At 38.4% G+C, this 21411-nt stretch overlaps 1 protein-coding gene across 23 annotated transcripts in view; it reads right to left on the minus strand.

Annotated features, from left to right (window-relative positions):
- DLG2 (discs large MAGUK scaffold protein 2) overlaps positions 1-21411 on the minus strand; it is an 847901-nt gene that overhangs the window by 207498 nt on the left and 618992 nt on the right. For all 23 annotated transcript variants that reach the window (XM_032678105.1, XM_032678098.1, XM_032678102.1 and 20 more), the window contains one exon: positions 13932-14088. In XM_032678105.1, coding sequence (XP_032533996.1) covers positions 13932-14088 — 157 coding nt within the window. The remainder of the gene's footprint in view (positions 1-13931; positions 14089-21411) is intronic.

Here is a 21411-nt window from a genome sequence, read left to right on the forward strand (position 1 = left end):
TACTTCTGAAATGAGGTAGAGGTTTCCATTTTAACAAGTTCCTTATACCTCAGAGACGATAAGAACTTAATTTCAGCTGAAGTCAATAAACAATGGGTACTCGGGAGCTGAAATAAAAAGGTAAAACAATTTCAGAGGCTGCTTAGAGACAGAAGGACATTGGTGGTTTATCTGAACTTGAGCACTGAGTCAGTGGTGAATTCAAAAACTGAAATCCCTGCCTTGATCTCTGCTTGATAGGTTTTTACATATTTCCACATCCAGAGAATATGGCATTGTGGCCTGTGAGAGGTGAGATAGCCACGGCTTGTACCATGCCAAATCTATACTGAATTCAACCCAGGGGCCATGAGACAATGAATATGGCTGAAAGTAGACTGAGTGACACTGAGAGCTGTGTCACCAGGTGAAGGAGCTGTGGGAAAAAGTGAAGAGGCTACATAGCATTCAAGCAAACGAGCAAGAGGGAGATCGATTATTTTTGGAGATGCTAATGCTACAGTCTCAAGACTCTTGTAGCGGAGAAGCAGGTGGACTCAGAACCCTGCTGGGTAATTAGTCAAAGGACCGTTAGACAAGGGTCTATTAAAGATGAAGGCTGGACGCTGGTCACTGCACATACCGGGAGAATGGTTCCTCCTCCCCAGAATCGGATAAGTAGGAGTGGCATCTTCTACACCAGGTATGAGGCTCTGGAACTAGAAGGCAAGACAACTAGTGAGGTGTGCTAAGGTCCTTCTGGGGTAGTGGGGCCTCCTAAAACAACACCACCTGTACCCCACATCAAGACCTCCTCTGTGAACTGGGAGACTCCTTTCTAAGGGGAATGGAGAGCCCTATATGTGGACCTGATACAACTCACAGGGAAGCCTGCTCTGTCCCAGGGCTCATATAAGGGACATTAATGGAAAATTCTCCAGTGTAGTAAGGCCATCTGATTACTATCTGTTATTTTCTGTTCAAACTGGCAGTGACAAAATAACAAAGAGAAGTCCGAGGGCAATCAAAAGAGACTTCAGGGCCCTGGGACAATTCATAGAGGTATCAGGAGCACAGGCAGTGATTTCCTCGATCCTTTTGGTACCAAGGAATAATATTGAATAGGCAGATCCATCAGGTCAATGCATGGCTCTGAGGTTGGTGTAATCCAAAAAATGTTGGGATTTTGGCAATGGGATGATCTACTCAACATGTGGTCTACTGACACCTGACAGGATGCACCTGTCTCAGAGGGGAAAAAGAGTTCTAGCACAGGTGCTAGCGGGGCTTGTTGACAGTTTTAACTAGATTGGAAGGTGGAAAAGGACAAAACCTGGCTCACCAGAGGTGAGCAATGGGATGGTGTGCTAAAACTTGAGAAAACAAGAACTAATGGGATACGCCACTGCCTCACCAGGTATTGGCTACAATGTACCACACCTGAAATGTTTCTACACTGATGCACGAAGCATGCAGAACAACCAAGAGGAGCTTGGAGCTTTGGCCCCGTCCCAGAGACTTGACGTCACTGGCAAAAGGGAAACCTGGTGGGATGAGACCTGTGACTGGACTGCCCTGTTGTATGGTTACAGGCTCTTCAGGAGGGATAGGCAGGGCAGAAGAGGCAGAGGGGTGACACTGTGTGTAATAGAAAGGTTAGAATGTGTGGAGCTCACAGTTGGCAATGAAACAGTTGAGAGCCTCTGGGTAAGAATCAAGGGGCAAACAAATAATGCGGATGTCATCATGGGAGTCTGCCACAGACCTCCCAGCCAGGATAATGATGCCGACAAATTATTCTTTGAGGAACTAAGGGACACTTCCAAGTCAAGTGCCCTTGCCCTTATGAGGGACTTCAACTTGCCAGAAATTTGGGAGCATCACACAACTGGTACAACCTGAGCCAGAAGATTCCTAAAAGATCTGGATGACAACTTTATGGAACAGGTCCTAAGGGAGCTGATCGGAAAGATACCCTCCTTGATCTGCTGCTTGTCAACAGAGTGGATCTCATGACAGAATTGGAGATTGGTGGCCATCTTGGCCACAGTGACCAGGGAGTCATCAAGTTTAAAATCTCTGTTGACAGGAGGAAAAGTGCCAGTAAAACCTCAACTCTGGACATGGAGAGAGCAGACTTCAGGCTGCTCAGGGAATTAGTAAGTAAGGACCCCTGGAAAAATGTTTTTGCAGGTGCTGGGGTCCATCAGTGCCAGTGACTTTTTAAACATCACCTCCTAAGAGTACAGGAGCAGGTAGTTCCCAAATGTCGGAAGCTGGAGTTGCAGCTGGCCAGAAATGTGGGGGACAATAAAAAGAGGTTTTTCAAATATATTAATGGCAGTAGGCAGTATAGAAATGTCATTGGCCTATTACAGGTCGAGGATGGTCACCTCACAAATAGGGACAGAGACAAGGTAGAGGTGTTTTACACTTTCTTTGCCTCTGTCTTCAACACAGATGACAGACTAGGGGATATCTGTGCCCTGAGCTGGAGAACAATGACTGTGAGAATGATCACCTGCCAGTCAACCCTGAAACAGTGCAGGATCTGCTGCTCCCACTGGATCCCTACAAATCTATAGGGCCTGATAGGATTCATCCCAGAATAATCAAAGAACTGGCTGATGTAATCTCAAAACCACTCTCAATTATTTTTGAGCAGTCTTGGGAATCCAGAGAGGTGCCAGCTGATTGGAAGCTGGCAAATGTTGTACCAGTTTTCAAGAAGAGTAAGAAGGAGGACTTTGGAAACTACAGGCCTGTGAGTCTCACTTCAGTGTCTAGTAAAGTCATGGAGAAGATTATTCTGGGAAGTATTGAAAAACACCTGAAAGACAATGCACTCAATGGTCAGAGCCTCCTTAGAAGAGGAAAGTCCTGCTTATCAAACCTGGTTTCCTTTTATGACAAGGTAACCCACCCAGTTGAGCAAGGGAAGCCAGTTGATATAATCTTTTTGGATTTCAGTAAAGCTTTTGATACTGTCTGTCACAGGATTCTGCTGGACAAAATGTCCAACACACAGCTGGATAAACACATCAAGGAATTGGCTCATGGATCGAGAACAGAGGGTAATAGCGAATGGAGTAACATCAAACTGGTGACCTGTCACTAGCGAGGTTCCACAGGGCTTCGTCTTAGACCCAGTGCTCTTCAACAGCTTCAAAAATGACTTGGACACAGGACTGGAAGGGATACTGAGCAAGTTTGCAGATGACACAAAACTGGAAGAAGCTGTTCACTGCTGGATTCTACACCTGGGATGGGGCAACCCAGGATGTACGTACAGGCCGGGGAATGAGATGCTAGAAAGCAGTGCCACGGAAAGGGACTTGGGGTCCTGGTCAAGAGCAAGTTGAATATGACTCAGCAGTGCCCTGGCAGCCAGGAGGGCCAACCATGTCCTAGGGGGCATCAGGCAAAGCATCACCAGCTGGGCAACAGAGGGATTGTCCCACTCTGCTCTGCACTGGTGAGGCCTCACCTTGAACATTGTGTGCAGTTTTTGGGCACTACAATATAAGAAAGATATCAACCTATTAGAGAACATCCAAAGGAAGGCAACAATGATGGTGAAGGGCCTTGAGGGGAAACCGTATGAGGAGGAACTGAGGTCACTTGGTCTGTTCAGCCTGGAGAAGAGGAGACTGAGGGGAGACCTCATCCCAGTCTACACCTTCCTCATGAGAGGAGGAGGAGGAGGGCCAGACACTGATCTCTTCTCTCTGGTGACCAGTGACAGGACCCAAGGATATGGCCTGAAGTTGTGTTAGGGGAGGTTTGGGCTGGATATTAGGAAAAGGTTCTTCACCCAGAGGGTGGGTGGGCACTGGAACTCCCCAGGGAAGTGATCACAGCACCAGGCCTGACAGAGTTCAAGAAGCATTTGAATGATACTCTCAGGCACATGGTGTGACTCTTGGGGAGGGTTCTGTGCAGGGCCAGGATTTGGACTGCATGATTCTTGTGGGTCCCTTTCAACTCAGCATATTCTCTGATTCTGTGACCCTTTGACTTACTGGAATCTTCAGCTCTAGATGAAGTAAGTGTTCAGAGCTCACATTTTATATTAAAACTCCTTGAATCACAACATTCATAGTTTATTTGTGGCTCTGTAGATAAGGATTATACGACACAGATATTTTGAATAGACAATGCTCTGCACTCTCAAATAAACCATGCTTTTTATAAACAGTGGAAAGGAAATAGCTTTTGTATTCTTTAAGTGATTTTGCTTTTGTTATTGTTCTGGTGGTTTGCTTGTTCAGATACAGGGCATATCTATCTTATATTTTTTTTCCAAGGGATCTCGAAATTCTCCTCCAAGAGATTATTGCAGATATTCCTCCAATATCCTATTTAATGGATGGCCAATTTCTATTGCTTTGCAGCTCATGTCATGTGATAATTTTTTTAATCACTCAGAAACCCAAAACTGACTGGGTAGTAGAGCAGAATGATTCCTGGAGTCTAGTTTATTTGAGTACAAGGCAAAGGTCCAGCCTGGAGCAAATCTCTGAATGAATAAAGCTCAGGGACTGTAGCCACTTTGTCCAGCAGTAGCAGTTTGGCTTTCAATTTTTTGTTTTGAGGCTGGCAGTAAGGCGACACTGAGGGGTGTAAAGCTCATTCCAAGTCTTCTGTGTATCAGATGTGACATAATTCTGTTTGACAGTGTTAAACCAAAATTTGCCAAGTCAGAATGTTTAAACTCAGTGTAAATTCCTCCTTAAACTATAAGGAGCTGAAGAGCAAGCAGTCTGGCATCAGATCATTTCTACTCACTGAGGCAATTGTAAAATGAATGATTTAGAGACAACTGATGATTTCATCACAGCAAAAATACGCATCCCCTTAGTCTAGGCCAATTTACTAGCTTTGCATGACACAGAACTGACAGGTCTGATAGCTAGCATTTTTGGGCAAAAAAGACATATCCTATTCATGAGAACTGCTAGTATAATTTATTTTCTGATTATTACAATTTATAACTTATTAACTTCTGATCGGTAATTTAGGAACCAGTTACTAAATCAAGGCAATTGTTATGTTATGTTATGGATTGCAGAAAAATAGGGGTGAGGGTGGTGGGGAGAGAGAAATCCATCTGGAAGGCAAATTTCTAGATTAATGAGACAAAAGGAAACTCTACTCACCAATGTATACAGAATTCCAGAACATGCAGTGGTAATTTTTTTTCCCTAGAAGCTCCATTAAGCTTGTATTTTTGAAAGTAATCTATTTGATTTTGAAGTTATAAAGTGGCAAGTCTATGAGATTCTATGGCAATGCAAACCAGTTGCCCTGATTACAAAATAAGTGCATCATATTTGAGGGCTGAATATGTCTAAGTTCCACTTCCAGGCATCAGATTATGTATGTTTACCAATAACATTGAAAACCAGTTTGCTAACAGGTCCCTTTTCCAAGGGTATTTCCAGATGATAGTGTTAACATGGATATAGTTCATTAAAATGAATTTTTACTGTCAACTAGGATGCTAGGGCTTTCCTGACATGAGTTCTAAACTCCAAGGCTTCATGGGAAAAGAGACTTTGGTTTTTTTTAAAGACCCATTTCTTTAAATATAAAAAAGAGAGGGTTTTCAAAAGCATAAATTTGTGTTTGCACTCAGCTTCTCTTCATTGGGTGTCCAGTGGCCTTCTGTACCTCTAAATATTTCCTCTTATACAGGGAAGCTTCGTAAGTGATTCAGTTTTGTGAACATATGTCTGTATGCATTTTAAGAGGTGAAACTAAGTTTATCTCTAAAGGCAGAGAGCACTGTGCACCCAGATGATCCCATATCAACATAAAAAGGTTGAGGTTTCTGAGAGAACTATTACCATTTCTAACATCCTCAAATCCAAGAATTCCCAATGTTGTCAGCAATGTCTGAACTTGTACTAACCAGCTGGTGTGCCCTAGATCTTCCTATGAGATCCTACCACTACAGCATCTTTACTTTTCTCTAGTTTTCTCTGTGTTTCTGGGGAATTTGTATGAAAATGTTGATAGGCAGCTTACAGGGGCAGAAAGTTTGTGGTAAAATGACATTTATGGCTTCTTCTCCAGCTTCGTGGCTGCTGTTCTTTCAGAAGGAAAATTATATTTTATAATTTATTCTTGCAAAATTCATTGGGATTATTACTTCTCCTTCTGTTTTCTAAGTATTTGCAAATAGATTGATTATTTCTACTGGAGGTTTTCCCGGAAAATTGGGCAAGCTTCTCTATACTCCCAAATATTCCTTTAGTTCTTGAATAAAATTACGAACGGTCTGCATTCCATAAGTATACAAGGACTGTTTTCAATAGCTAATTTGTTTAAGTTTTAATTTGGGTTTGCCTTAGTCCACTCTAAAGACTTTTCCCCGGTTCCTCATAACTGCCCTAATTGGATGATAGTGGATGCGTCTTTTTTTAAAGACAAAACAAAAAAAAAATGCATTGAAGGTTTGAACTTTCATGGTCACACTTTTAAATAGTCTTTCTTCCAACTCTTTGCGAAATTAATTTATTGCTTGTTTTTCTGTTTTCATCAAATATTTTCTTGCTACCTTTTCTAATTCCTGAAATTTACAATCCACTTTATATCTTGCCCTACGAAATTTTCCCCAAATTTTACCTAACATACATTTTTACGACCTGGGTTGTTATAGCCACAGTGATTAAATCAGCTCTAAGTTTTTCAATTACTTTTTCACTTTTTGTTTGCTTGAGTTTCACCACTGTGAATGCAGAGCAAACTGCTTTTGAAGTTCATGTTACTCCCTCATTTTCTTTCAGCACAAAATCATAAACTTTGCCACTACATTATATTGTCACTCAAAGGCAAGTTGTATTTCATTGTTTCATTCTTCCATTTTTAGGCTGTTCTTCCTTACTGGTCAGAAAAAATTTGAAATTATCTGATCTACACTTCTTTTTCCCTATTCTCCATCAAAAAGATTCATGAATGTTTGGTCAGTTTGGACAGAATCTATTTTAATAAAGGGAATCATGTCAAATTCTCTATAACCAGTGAAAATAAATATAAATTTTTACTGTAAAATGGTCATCTGACCCATGTAAAATGTCTACTTTAGGGCAAGGTAAGTTGTACTCAAAAGTGGCTACATCTTTCCATTAGCTACAGAGGGGGCCTAAAGGGCTCTGTGCTTCCCAGCATGAGCAAAGTCTGAATTTAGATTAATCCACTCTATGCTTCTAAGGAGCTTAATGTAGCTGTCCTAATTGGTGTCATCCCATCAATATATGACAACAACTTTACTCTCAGCTCATTTTCTCTCTAGAGATTTTCTTTTTACAGATCTGTCATAGTTATCAACTACCATTCAGTATTGATCCTTTAGATATGTTTAGCAACAAATTCTTGCTTAATTTTCAAACAAATTCTACCTCTTTAAAATTAGAGTCCAGGCATTGGTCTCCCCCTTTAAATCACTGCACTGATTATATACTAGTATTCTCAATATATACCATACAATGTTCTATACATTACTACAAAGCTAGTTGACATAGCAAACGTATTGACTAAAAACATTGCTCGAGTCTTTATAGGCAATTACAGCTAAAGGCCACAGGCTCTAACAGCCTGTCCTACGCCAGAGGACAGAGTCATACAGCACTCACATCACCACAGGGAAGTAAGCATCCTAATGATATAGTTAGTGCCTCTGCAAATAATATTGCAAAGGGAGTATATGTTACAATCCTAACACCATTACATAAGGGTGTCAAAATGACGCTCCATGGAGAAAAGATTCCAGGTCCTATAGAGATGTTTCAAAACATTTTCCAAGCCATCTGCATTTTGGAAAAAAGAAAATCTGAGAAGGAAAACCAAAGGTATTTGCTATTTTTCTTAGTTTTGTAACTAGGTAACAAAATGGGACTCTTTACCCTAAGTACTTTTACTGTTTTTACCATGAGCAAAAAAACATTTTATATTAGGAAGCTGAAAGCTCCTCTGCATCAAAGCAAGGGAAGTCAATCTGAAGGTCAAATGTAACTGTAGCAAACATAAAGCATAAATATTTGCTATAAGTAAGCACGGAGTCCTTACACTCTATTTGCCCTATACAGACACATTTTGGAGTAGAAATTGAAGAATGTTCTGTTTTTTCAAATGTATATTGTATTTTTGCTACAGGTGTGAGTGAGAAGGTGGGTAGGAGTTGTGTGGGAGGAACTAACTAGAAAGAAGTGTTTAAACTGTTCATAAGGGATAGCAAACGTCACAAAAAATGACAGCAGGACGATGCACAGATGCAAACAAAATCTGCTCAATATAAGAGAACACCTTCCCTCTACAAGGGAGAACCTTGTACAAAAGATAAGAGACAATACTGAAGTGAGATGCACAACTACTGGTGTTGCAAACTAAACATATATAATGTCATGTACCAGTGACAGAAAACCCCACAGAGTATCTTCTCTAGCCCTTTCCCAATCCATTGTTGTTTCATTCTCAGAAAGTTGCAAGGAAAAAAAATATAGTGTCTTTCCTGATATATAAATGCATCCTGATACTACATTTGATCAACAGGAACATCATACAGAATGGCTTGGTTTCATCTGTTCATTCATCTATTTAAGGTTAAATGAGAGGGGAAATTGAAGAATTAAGAGTGTACTATGTGTCTCTTTGCAGTGCAGCCTGTTCTTTTTCTACTCTTTCCTGTTGCTGTTGAGCAATTAACCATCAGGAAACTTGTTTTATTCCCTTAAGATAAACTGTAGATGCGTTGCTTGGGAGCACTCATCTTGTTCCAGAGCAAGCAGGCTACTTTTTCTCTTGATTCTACTTTCAGGCTACAAGTCACGCTGCATCCAGCCATTGTGAACCACAAGGCATAAAGCATTTCTACAGCAGAATGAAATAAAACTGATACTGCTTTTATGATCCTCAATTTTATTTTGCTTTTATTTGTGATTAAGCAAGCACAATGTTAGATGAAAAAGCAAATATATATTAAAAGGGCATACACACATGATACAAGAGATTCAGTTTAAGACACCTAAATATAGATATGAATTCATGTGGCATATAAGCTTAAAGTCAACAGAGATAACAAAGCTTCCAGAGCAATTCAGCTTGCTCTACACAGCTCACAGTTGGCCAGCTGAACTGTTCTCTAGCTTCCACTGATTTTAGTGGCAACCAGACACTCAGCAAACACGTAGATGTCTAAATTTAAGTATCTTAGTCTGAGGTTTGATCTTTTCCAAAGACCTAAAATTCAGTAATTTCAAAAGTTAAGATTCAAGTGTTAATACTTGCTGTTAACTGCTTATGGCTATTAATTCTCCTCAATTCTCTCATTTGTATACAATTTCACCTTGATGCAGCCTTATGGAAAATTATAAAACTGTTTGAAAAGTAATTTTGGCATAGGAATTTGAGGAGCAACATGCACTAATTATTTGTGTGAAATTGTAAATCTGAATTTTGCTGCTGAATTTGCATGTGTGAAATAATTCTCTGTGCTTCAGGTCCTGTACCTATTGATAAAGTTTCTCACTTGGCACTGAAAGTGCTTTGAAAGACTTGAGTTTAGACACCTAAAAGAAGGAGTTATATTTTATCATGATTTTGATTTGAGATTGTAAGGCAAAAAATGATGTGTCAATTTTTCTTTGAGAAGGACCATATTGCTTCTCCTGCCTTCTCAGGAACTTCCCCTAAAAATTGCAGTGTATTCACTACGTGCCTCTTTCCTAAAATTATGGCATTTGTACTGCTTTCTCTCGGAGTGTATGCACAATTATGGCCATTTTATGCATATGGCTCATGGAAATAATTTGTTCTCATGCAGGTGACTTTAACAAACCAACACTGGATTCCCATTGCTGTTTTAATAGGCAATATATTCCTTAGCATTGGAACTTAAAACTGCAAGAATGACATCAGGGAACATTACATTTTATTTTTATTGAAGACTGCATTTTCCCAACAGATGGAGAACTTGGGGTTAGATCCGAGTTCAAGCAGCCTCTAAGTCTAGACTTGGCTCAGATTTCTAAAATGATTTTAAACAAATCATTTAACATACTGGCACCTCATTTCCACTGCTCTAAATTGAAATAAATTCTTCCACTAATATTCTGAACTTTGGATTAAAAGTATCTGAGATGAAATTTAATCTGTGTGTACACAGCATGTAGTAAATCAAGCACTGATGTCAATTAGAATTTAAAATGCCACTTGATAATAGCTAAAATATACTTAATAGAGGAAAATACTACAGGGAGTGATATATTCTGTTATGAACGTATGCTGATGATGCATGTATTACTACATTTTGAAGACATTCAGAAATTAGAAGGAAAATGTTTAGCTTAGTGGCAATTCAAAAGAGCATAATGAATTATAGCAAGATGAGAACAGCATTTAAAACATCTTACATTTCAGGGGGAAAAACTGTCTTCTCATAAATGTAACTTTATAATTCATTTTTATGCTATTTGAAATGTTTTAGTCTTTGACACAGAACATTTTCCATTATTCTTCAACTGACCTTCAAAGTTCAGATAGGATTCATTTTGTCTTTTTGCACAGAAGCATTGAGAATACCAGCCTGCTTTCTGAGATAAGTTTTAAACATTTCCAATCAAACAACTGAAAATGGAAAAAAACCCCCAGTTGTTGCTGCTTTTCCTAAGGTTTCAGCAAAAGGCAGACCGCTATCATTACTGATCCTGGGCTGCCGCCTGGTGGCATCTGGGAAAAATAAATTCAAGTTTCACTCATCCATGGGGCCAAGGCTGTGACACCACCTTTCCCAGTGCCCCTGGTGGACTGTAGGCTTGGACCCCATCCCAGTGGTCAGGCAGAAGGAGAAGCAGAAGTTAAGGGATTTGTCCAAGCCTTGTGGGCTATGTATACTGTGGGACTATGTATATATCCAGTGTGTCACTCAAAGGTCATGCATATAAAGGCAGAGCTCTGCTGGGTCTCACTCGTATTTGCAGCTATTTTAGGTACTTTTATACATATGTTCCCAGAGGTGAGCATACACAGATTTCAACCAGTCAATACTTTGCCATAATCACAGCACAGGTATGAATTAGGAAAGTGCTGTGATCCTCATTGTTCACCTGGAAACTGAGGCTTAGAAAAATGAAGTACCTTGCCTAAGGTCACACAGAAAGACACCAGCTAAATTAGAGGACTAAATAGAATCATAGAATCAAACCCAGATCTCTGAAGCGTAAATCACTTACTACGCTTCCTATCTGTAAGAAATTTAACCAAACTTCAGTTAATTAGAAATAGCAGCTCTAAGGGTACTATTTGTTCCTGTAAATCAGACTTGTCATGCTTTGAGAAACTAATGGGAAAACTATTTCTGCAGGGAAATAAATGTTTCTGAGGGATAACACAAGGAGGAACAAACAGAAAGAAACAGACCTTTTCTGTGCAGCCCTTATGAAATTAAGGTGTCTGGGACCCTTCACTAGACAATGGTATAAGATTAATGAGCTCTAAATGGAGCCTGTGGATGAAATGGGTTTTGGTTGAATATGGAAAAATGGATCCATAATAGTTATTTGTGACTAAATAAGTAACAGGGGCCTGACTGGGTGAGTGCCTGGGGATATGTACGCAGTCTAATTTGTAATAATTTCCATCCCTCTCTACTTAATGAACAAATAAACAAGTCTTGCATGACAAGTAAATGATGATGCAACACTGGTAACATTAATTAGAATTTAAGGAAAACATCACTATGAGACAGACAAAAAATCAGAGTTTAAAATTTCAACTACTGCTACAGTGTTAAATATATCTTGCTTAAAAATAAAGGAAAATGGACTTTTAAATTTGAACTTCTGGATTTCCAAAGCCTGTAAAAGGCTTTGATCTCATAATGTTCTGTCAGTCAGTCCTATTTCTTTGCATCTACCCAAAGAAAAATAAAGTGCATATTTGTCCTAAAGAAATTTCTATTTTTATTCTTTGTGTTTCTTGTGTGTGCTCTTCTCGGCACAGGCCTTTGACTTCCTTATCTCTTCATATTGATAACTTTATAAGAGTCTATTTTGGTCTTCTTGCAGTTCCCTACAAACTTTCTGCTTGAAGAACTCTTTAAGGCACCGTTGGGGGGACAGGGTTAAAAGTGAAAGAATGGTGAGGAGGATGGTAGATTGGTTCAAGTAACTTTGCAGTTGAGAATGCTAAGGCCTGGAGAATAACAGTGTGGGAAACCTCATATATTATGCCTGCTGCCATTTATCCTCTGTTTTGAGAAGTAGAATTTCTGTGTAGAGATAATGTGGGTGTTTTGAGAGACTTGGATACAGTCTCATGGACATAGTTGAGCTCCCTGTTTAGGGAGAGAGAAGGTTAAAGCTCAGAGATCGCAAAAAAGCACAAGGGAGATCACAGCATGATTGTAAACTACAAGTGTGCAGGTCCTTGATAAATTGGTGCAAACAGCAGGCGCACTGTCCGCAATGATGGACGGAGCCTAACAGTGCCTGTGTTCCCACTTATGTGCCTCTACCTGGGTGTTGCTTCGGAATCCCCCAGTCAGTGAGGTAGTGAAATAAATATACTCTCTGCATTTCAGCCGTGGTTTTGTGTTTGTTCAAGCTGCCTGCCCGTGTCAACTCACATAGGCACCTAAACATCTTTTACTTGCACTTTATCATTTTTTCTTACAGCAATTTTAAGGAATAGGTCTAGATAAAACACACTATTATGATGACTAGGTCATGTTACTGCATCTCTTTAGTGATAACTTACCAGATTTTCTTTGTATTGCAAAACATCTCCAGCCATCTTTTTACACCAAAACTTTGACAGGTGGAAGCTAAATTCACTTTTCATAGACTAGGCCAAGTCACTCCTTAGCAATATGGGAAAACCATACTCAGCTTTCTTATGAATTTAAACAGTGATCAGGAAAGTGCTGCATAACCACATCCACCCTTAACTATAACCAAAGTGCAGCCAAGTATGCAGGATTCACAGGGATAGAAAGCACAACACTGGGAGGCAGCGTGACACTGCAGCCTAGTGGGTCCATCACTCGTGGGATAAATAATTCCCGTGTTTCAGCTCTTTGCGTTAAGGCTATTGATGTGCTTTGCATGAAACAGTCACAACTGTATTAATTTAGGATAGTTTATTTATTTTTCTGTAAGGCAGCATACTGTGAATGGATATCTAACTACATTTTCAAGGTTTTCATTGTAATTCAAAATCCTTTACATTCATATTGTTTCAGTCATGTTCAATTACTTGACAGAGCCTAAAACATAAATGTTCTGCTTTTTAAACGTGTGGTATCAAGATATACATTAAAGAAAAATTAAAAAGATGTTTTTGAGACTAAGAATGCAAAATATAACCTCAAGCTACAAAGCCTTTTATCCACTAAAATTTGAAAAAGAATTTCAGAGGGATCATCAAATTCATTAGAGGCACAGAGATAATTAACATAACCTAATTAATCTCCTTCTTGTATTGAGCTGCCTGTTAAGCAGTTTAGTGCACACTAGATGGCAGCCCCAGTACAGATGATTTCATTGTACTGCTTGCTCTCCTCCAAGAAAATCTGAAATTGAGAAATATCTTTGAAGTCAGTAGTGTGTTTTTGGAAAAATGGAACTGGATCGAGGGCCAAACTGGAGATACTTAGGTCTGCACTGTGCTTAGGTTCTCTCTGCAGAGTCACCATACCGTAGATAGCATTAAGCAGTGAAAGTCTCATTTTGAGTTAAGTTCAAGTAACAACATTGAAAAATGCTATAAAAACCAAAACAGAAAACCCAAACAATCAAACAAAAAAAAACAAACCCAAAATATTTAGTAATAAGTTTTGTGCAGCTTGGATTTCAAAACATGGAAACGAAAAAGACGTCTCTGTGTGTCCCTTGCAGTACAGACAAAGAACAAGATGAAGAAGTTGGTCAGGAAAGCCCAACAGAAATACTTACAGACAAAATTTGATCTCCTCGCTGCAGTTCTCCACTGAGATCTGCAGGCCCACCTGCTAGGATGAAAGACACGAAAATGCCTTCCCCGTCTTCACCTCCCACAATGTTGAAACCAAGTCCTGTGGAGCCCTTATGCAGGATGATTTTTCGAGGCTCTCTGTTTAGAAACAAAATGATAATGTTTATCCATTTAAACCTCTTATTGTGTATGTATTTTTCATAGCATCTTAGGCATAATATATTTTTCTTAAGACACAGTTGCCTGTTATTGCCTGTTAACTGGTGAACAGATGAGGTAGGAATCAACCAGCATTATTTTATTTTTTTTCCTCATGGTTGAATTCAAACATCTCTGTTAATTTTAGCCCATTGGACTCATCTTCACTATGTTAAGTGACAGATTTATTAAAAGAAAAACCAAAACTGAATATATTTAATAATCTAATTTATAGCAATACTATATATAGAATGAGAATCAATATTTATATGGTACCTTCTTATTTTAAGTTCTAGTTTTGCTTTTGAAACAAATACACGAAGAAAAAACTTAAAATTCCAGGCAAAGCAATGGCAGTTGTGTTTGATCCTGACAGATTTGGAGCAAATAACATTTATATGACCAAGCTAATACAGCAGAATCTAATTAAAAACTCTTTTTTGACATTCTCAGGACCTTGCAATTGTAAAGTCACACTGCAGCTTTATCACTGAACCAGCCCAAGGGATACCTGCTATTGCTGTACTTGTTTAAAAAGTTATCAATTATGATAGAAATCAATAAATAATAACAGTACATCTCATACAGCACTTTTCTTCTGCAAATTGAAAATATGCCCCAAAGGATGTAAACATAACACGTATTTTACTGATGGGAAAATTTATGTCCAGAAAGAGATAACTTCCTAAGCAATCATCTTTGAGAAAGGGTCTCAAATATTATTCCTATTCCCAGTCTTTACATATGAGGCCTCAGATCTGGCTCTTCCTTGGAAACACAAGCATGCACAACCCTATATACACACACCTGCTACCTTTATTGGTACTTACCCTGTTTCAAATCTCTCTAACAATTTAATTTTTAGAAAAAATGTAAATGCTGTTATATTAGTATGTGTGAATTTTAAGCCCAGCCCTGCAAGTACTCCCAAACACATACATGTCTGTGACTCCCAGAGAAACAGGGTGTTCTATTAATTCTCTATTTTTACAAATAAAAGTTACCAACAACACAAATACACACCATTTACAGCAACATTTTCCAGAAAGCTTCTTGTATAAATGATTCAATATTTCTTTCATACTATATGGCAGTTCTACATCATACAAATGGCTTTTTCATTTCCATTTTATTTTTAAAGAAAAGAAAAAAAATGGAGAGAAGAGATTAATCAAGTGATGCTTTATTACATGCAAGTTAAGTCTTATGGCTGTACACATGCAGACTTTATCTTGACATGGAGACTTTATCTTGATATGATACTTCAGAAATCAGTAGGCATTTGTTCATCTTTGCCCAGTGCTAATGTCCAAATTGGATCGCCAAATTGATCATGATCTTGAAATAACATCTCAACTTTCCAAAACGTTAATTTGAAGCTTAATATTTTTGAAAGAAAAAGCTAAAGCAAAGTATTAGTCCTACCCTGTATGGCCCTTCATCTCTTAACTTTTTTAACAGTGTGAAGTCAGAAAACAATGTTTTAAAAATACAGCTGTGAGAAAAAGATATAGTGTCTTGAGTTTGTGTATTCTTGAAGTATTTTTAATAATCAGAAAATAAACAGAGTTCCTTTTCTTTTGGATCATGGCTGTTGATTTGCCTTGTAGCAACCCCTTTAACACCTTCTTAAATATATGCAGAGTAGACGTAAAGTAATCCAGATCTAGGAAGTCTAAACAGGTTTTTAATTAGAAGTGTGGCCTGGGGGTTGGAGCAGAATTGGGACAGTAAGCTGAAGGCATGATTTCTCTTCCCTGCTTAGCCCATGTGCTGCTGAGTGATCTTGGCAAGTCATTTGTTCTTCCAGCTTCAATCTCCTCATGTCCAAAATGATACGGTAACACTTGTCATCTTTGTGTCCTACACATCAGAAATACTTTGCAAGAGCTGAGCTACTGCCATTTATTATTTACCTGAATATGGAGGAAAAAGAGGCAGCAAAGTCAAACCAATCTATTTGCATGCTCTACTGGTGAGAAATCAGAAGAGATCTTGTTCAAAATGAAACTGAGTATTTTCACATATGACAGGCAGCCTGGATCAAATAATTGAAAGCCAGCGCTATGGGCAAAACTAGGTCAATACAACTGGGTATCTACTGAATAGTAAGCTGTGCAGCTGAACAAAATGTTGGCCCAGTTATTAATCCTTGTCTCTGATCAAGTCAGCAGATTTATGCCTAAAATGCTGCCAGTGCTGTTTTATAATTTTGGCCTTTTGACAGCAAAATTCACATTCTGCTCTTGGATGATTATGTTCAGAGGAAGCTCAGACAATAACAAGGAAATGTCAGAAACTGTGATTAGAATGCAATGAGTTTCAGCTCCTGCTCTTTTGTCTAATCAGGTCATTTTGGCCATGACTCAAATTTGGCTGTATAGAGGCTGACCATCCATAACATTTCTTTATATTTCTTTCATTTCTGAGTATCCGACAGGATCTGAAAGGTGAACTCAAGAACACACAAGTGTTGTTTTCATCATTACAAGAATAACCTTTAGCCATGATTGTACTACAAAAACTTATGAAGTTATATTAGGAAAAACATTTCTTAAGTGAACAAACTACAATGCCAGCCACTGTCCAGGAGATGTTTGAGTAATGCAGAAACTAGTTATCTGCCAGTGCTTTAGCAACACTCACTGCAAAGGTTAGCTTTAGTAAAGCTGAAGACAAGATGTTACAAATTTTATTGCCCGGTATAAAAGTTTACAGTCAACTCTAAATATGATGTTTAAGGAGATCTAAGAACAGGTGCTCCAATTTTTCTTGAATATGTAGGGAGCAACATCTCCTTTGCCTTTATTAAAAATCTTTATTAATGGAGTTGTAACACACATGAGACAAAATGCAGATAAATGCTGTAAAGAGGGTAAGGAATCAAACACTTAAAGATGACATGGGGAAGGGAGAGTAAGAAGTGACAGAAAAGTAAGTTAAATTTGAATGATGTTTTCTTGCAGTAAATGCACTCAGTAAGAATGTGTAGTTATCTGCAGAAAACAGCAGCTAAGGCCAAGGTAATTTCAGGGCAACTTATTTTAAAATGAGGGTGGTTGAGGACTGGAACAGGCTCTCCAGGGAAGTGCTCACAGCACCAAGTCTGCCAAGGTTCAAGAAGTGTTTGGACAACACTTTCAGGCACATGGTTTGATCTGCAGGATTGTCCTGTGCAGGGTCAGGACTTGTACTTCAATGATCCTTCTTGGTCCCTTGCAACTCAGAATATTCTGTGATTCCATGAAAATGTTTTATTTGGAAACAATAGATGGCACTCTGTAGCTACCCTGGAAAAAGGAAGAGTCGGACATCCAGTGTTTCTGAATTGCATGTTTCTGCCTCCAGCTTTAACTACTTATCCCATTTGCAATTTCTTTTGTGATAAATAGGGCTGAAGGTAAGCTTCTAGGTGCTAACAAAGTGTACTAGCACTTTAATTCCATGCGTGCATGTTTTATAGCCTCCTGCAGCTTTTTACCAAATACAAACAGAGAAGAGCAGCAGGGGAAATCAAGCAGAAATTTGAAAGGATTGTGAGATGAAAACATTCCTGGACTGACAGAAGGCAGCAGAAGGGAAGGGAAAAAAAAAAAGGCAAAAAAAGAGAGAAAAGAGCAAAGAAAAGAGAGAGCAGGATAAAGGGAGACCGTGCATCTGTAAAAGAGAAGAGGGAAGGAATTAAAAAGGTAGGGAAAGAAGAAAGGAAAATTTACATTAATAGAGCTAATAGCAACAGAGGAAATAAAGTACTGCGATCCACACAAATTTACAGGCTGAGAAATCAATGGCAGAATCAATTTGGATGGACTTGGTTATTTGCTTCAGGGAATGCAACAGATCAGATTCTGTAAAGCACATTATAAACTGCAGGCCTGATGTAAGAGCAAAGGATTACTAAATTATTATTTGAAATTGATAAGTAGTAACAAACCAGAGTAGGTAAAATGTTGACACTTAAGAAAATTTCTTTTGTCATAAAAATGCAATTACCGAAAATAAATTGAAGTGCATAAATTTGTTCGTGTTTGTTTAATTTGTTCATTATCTTGAAAACAGCAAGTACTTTTTATTTACTACATTTGTACTGAATATTTGATCAATTTGCTTTTTAACAAACAGAAAATGACAAGACAAAAAATGTGAGTATCCATATCATTCTTCTATAGATGTGAATGCATAGTAATTATAGATTTAATTTAAGAGATTAAAACTGGACTGATAAATGAAGAGCTTTTTAAAAACAAGTAATTCTTATAATAATTAACTGAAAGAAAACCCATGTTTAATTTGTTTATTTTGTGCTGCTTTCTACATTAAAGAAAAGAGTCAGTTTTAGTATTCATCTCACACTGGCACAGCTCCGTCTCTGTGTTTCTTTTGCACCATCTACAAAACTGGAGTGCTGACACGATTTTGTGCTTTTTGAAACATCTACAGGAATATGAAGCACACTGTGTGCTTTCAAATAACAGACCGTAGAGACTTCAGTTATGTACAATCAATGAGGTATCCCAAGTCTGCAGAGACTTAAAAATATGGCTTTGATCTTGCTTTGTCTGCAGATTTTTGTTGTTTTGGTTTGGTTTTATTTGGGTTTTTGTTTGTTTGGTTGGTTGTTTGGTGGTTTGGGTTTTTTGTTTGTTTGTTTGGATTTTTTCAAAATGCTGCTTTCTTCACAAAGGATGTTGAAAGCATACCTACATTTATGCATATGTTGATTTGGTGTTACAATCACACGTCACAGAAAGCCCAAAAGAATATTTATCTTACTGCTTGCATCAGCGTAGGATCAATAGATGACTAAGGCTCCACAACCTCTGTGCAAAGCACTACACATATATAATGCAAAAGTCTCCATCCCAGCTACTTAAAAGTAGCAAATAGCAGGAGGGAAAATTGAAGTAGCAAGAAATTGTATTAGTTGGTTAAAGTCACATGTGACTATTACATCAGGAAGAAGAGCGTGCAGTGATACTACAAGGGGTCATAGCTTTAAACTGAAGCAGGATAATTTAGATTAGACATTAGGAAAGTAATCTTTACTGTGAGGGTGGTGAGGCACCAGAACAGATTACTCAGAGAAGTTGTAGATGCCCCATCCCTGGAAGTGTTCAAGGCCAGATTGAATGGGGATTTGAGCAACCCGGTCCAGTGATAGATGTCCCTGCCCATGGCAGGAGGGCTGGAACTAGACAATTTTTAAGGTTCCTTCCAACCCAAACCATTCTGTGATTCTATGAAAAAAAACATCGCAAATCTAAGGGATCAAAGCCCTTTCTCTTGAGCAGTATGAATATGACGTTTGGCTTCTGACAATTCACTGTGTGAGCACTGAACTACCTTTAAGTCATTTGGCTAATCCAGCCATTTCTCTTTCAGAACAATACTTCTCATTTTCCTCTCATGATTCAAAAAATACCGATAAATAACTGCATATTTATTTCTGGCAACCAAAGGACATTCATAATGGAAGGACCTAAAAAAGGTAGTTCAAACAGAGATCATTCTTCACAGCATTTAACACAGGAAGCTTGTATGGACAGAGTATGTTCAAGCATGTGTGATGTTTTAAAATCTGATTAATTAAAGAAAAGAGAATATGAAATCTTAAGTGGTTGAAGGCCTGGAATACACATACACACTTTTTTAAAAGACATCGAGTTCTGGTGAAACCAAGCTTTCCTTATATAGATTTTCTTTCATACCTTCTACAAGTCTGCTTCATGCAATTAGAGAAAAATCTGTCTGTACTGCTCTCATCTGCTGTCTTATTGCAATATCACTTCTATTACATCTTAGCTTTTACTCTTCCCCTTGTTATTCCCCTCTTAGGCTTGGGAAAATCTTTCCACTATGATGTGAAACAGCTCTACCCCTAGCCTTCCTCCCCTCTCCCTCCCTCTGCCTTTGTTGCATGGTTTCCAAAACACCAGGACCAGGCAGTGGTAGGGAGTTGATAGACCTTCCTTTCTCCAGTTCCCAGTCCTATACCACCTCAGAGCCTGGAAGAGCTGCACACATCAGTGATACAGATCAGTGTTGCACCTGACCCTGATTGTGAGGTCTGATCCCTGATTGTGATGTTAATTAGTACTATCCTGTATTAATTTTTTAATAACAAAAATAAGGAAACCTTCTTTTTATCTACGGCTGTCACACTGACCATCACAGTCAAGGGGGGCAACATCACATTCATAGACATAAAGATAATGCTTTGGCCTTGTGCAGAGTGTTAATTCTCACTACCTGTAATTGATTAGTGACTTATTATTTCATTTTAGTAAATGTTGGCATACTAACAACTAAACATTCCGCCTTTAATCAGATGTTTATTTATCATATCACATAATAAAATATCATTTTTCCTTACCACAGTTACCCATTCTGCTTGAAAAAGGTATTTTGTCCATTTATTTGACTATGGATTCCTTGGCATTTCTTGTTGATTGAATGTTGGCATTAACTGTAGAAGCAATGCTTTATTGTAGTTTTAATACCGACTAAAATTTTGATGTATTTATTCTGCAAGCATCATGTCTAACTTGTCATAAACTTTGAAGTATATTTAATACAAGGGAACCTACTGGGAGTCAGGCTTCAACCTGACTGATGTATGCATGAGTGCACTGGCTTATACATGTGCAACTGTATTTGTTTTGTAGGAAGACCTCTGGACTTCAACAGTCTTTTATTTTGTCTTTTGTAGAGGAATTAAAGCCTGCACACCAGGCAATGTTTTCTGCCTGCAGACAGCAAGCTGGAATTGGCGGTGTACAGGAATAATCTCTTGTTTGAAAAACTAGTCTGTATTCTTACCATGACACCTGACATTTACTTTAAATGCACAGGAGTATGTCTCCTGTGTTTGAGAAATCTCACTGATTTCCAGAGCAATAATGTAGGACAGCTAATATGCTCTTTAGTTCTATGAGGGATATGATTATTCCTGTCTGCTTGTTCATTTATACTTTGTCTCACATAATCACTTGTCTCTCTTCCCTGTTCCAGGAGGTGCATGATTTACATGCCAATAATCAAAACAAATCCTGAAAACTGCATCTCTGCTCCACTTGCTATACCCAATATAGGCAACTCTCCACTAGAAAGGTTTGTTTTGCATTCTGCTTTTAAAAATTATTGGTTCCATATTGAAACAACTTTTCTATAAACTATTACTTACAGCATTCAATGGCTCTATTTACCATGAATGCTCCAGCTTTACAGTTTGTAAACAATTGGACTATCAGGAGAGAGGAAGTA

This window comes from Chiroxiphia lanceolata, chromosome 2 (genome assembly GCF_009829145.1).
Source record: "Chiroxiphia lanceolata isolate bChiLan1 chromosome 2, bChiLan1.pri, whole genome shotgun sequence".
Taxonomy (NCBI): Eukaryota; Metazoa; Chordata; class Aves; order Passeriformes; family Pipridae; genus Chiroxiphia; species Chiroxiphia lanceolata.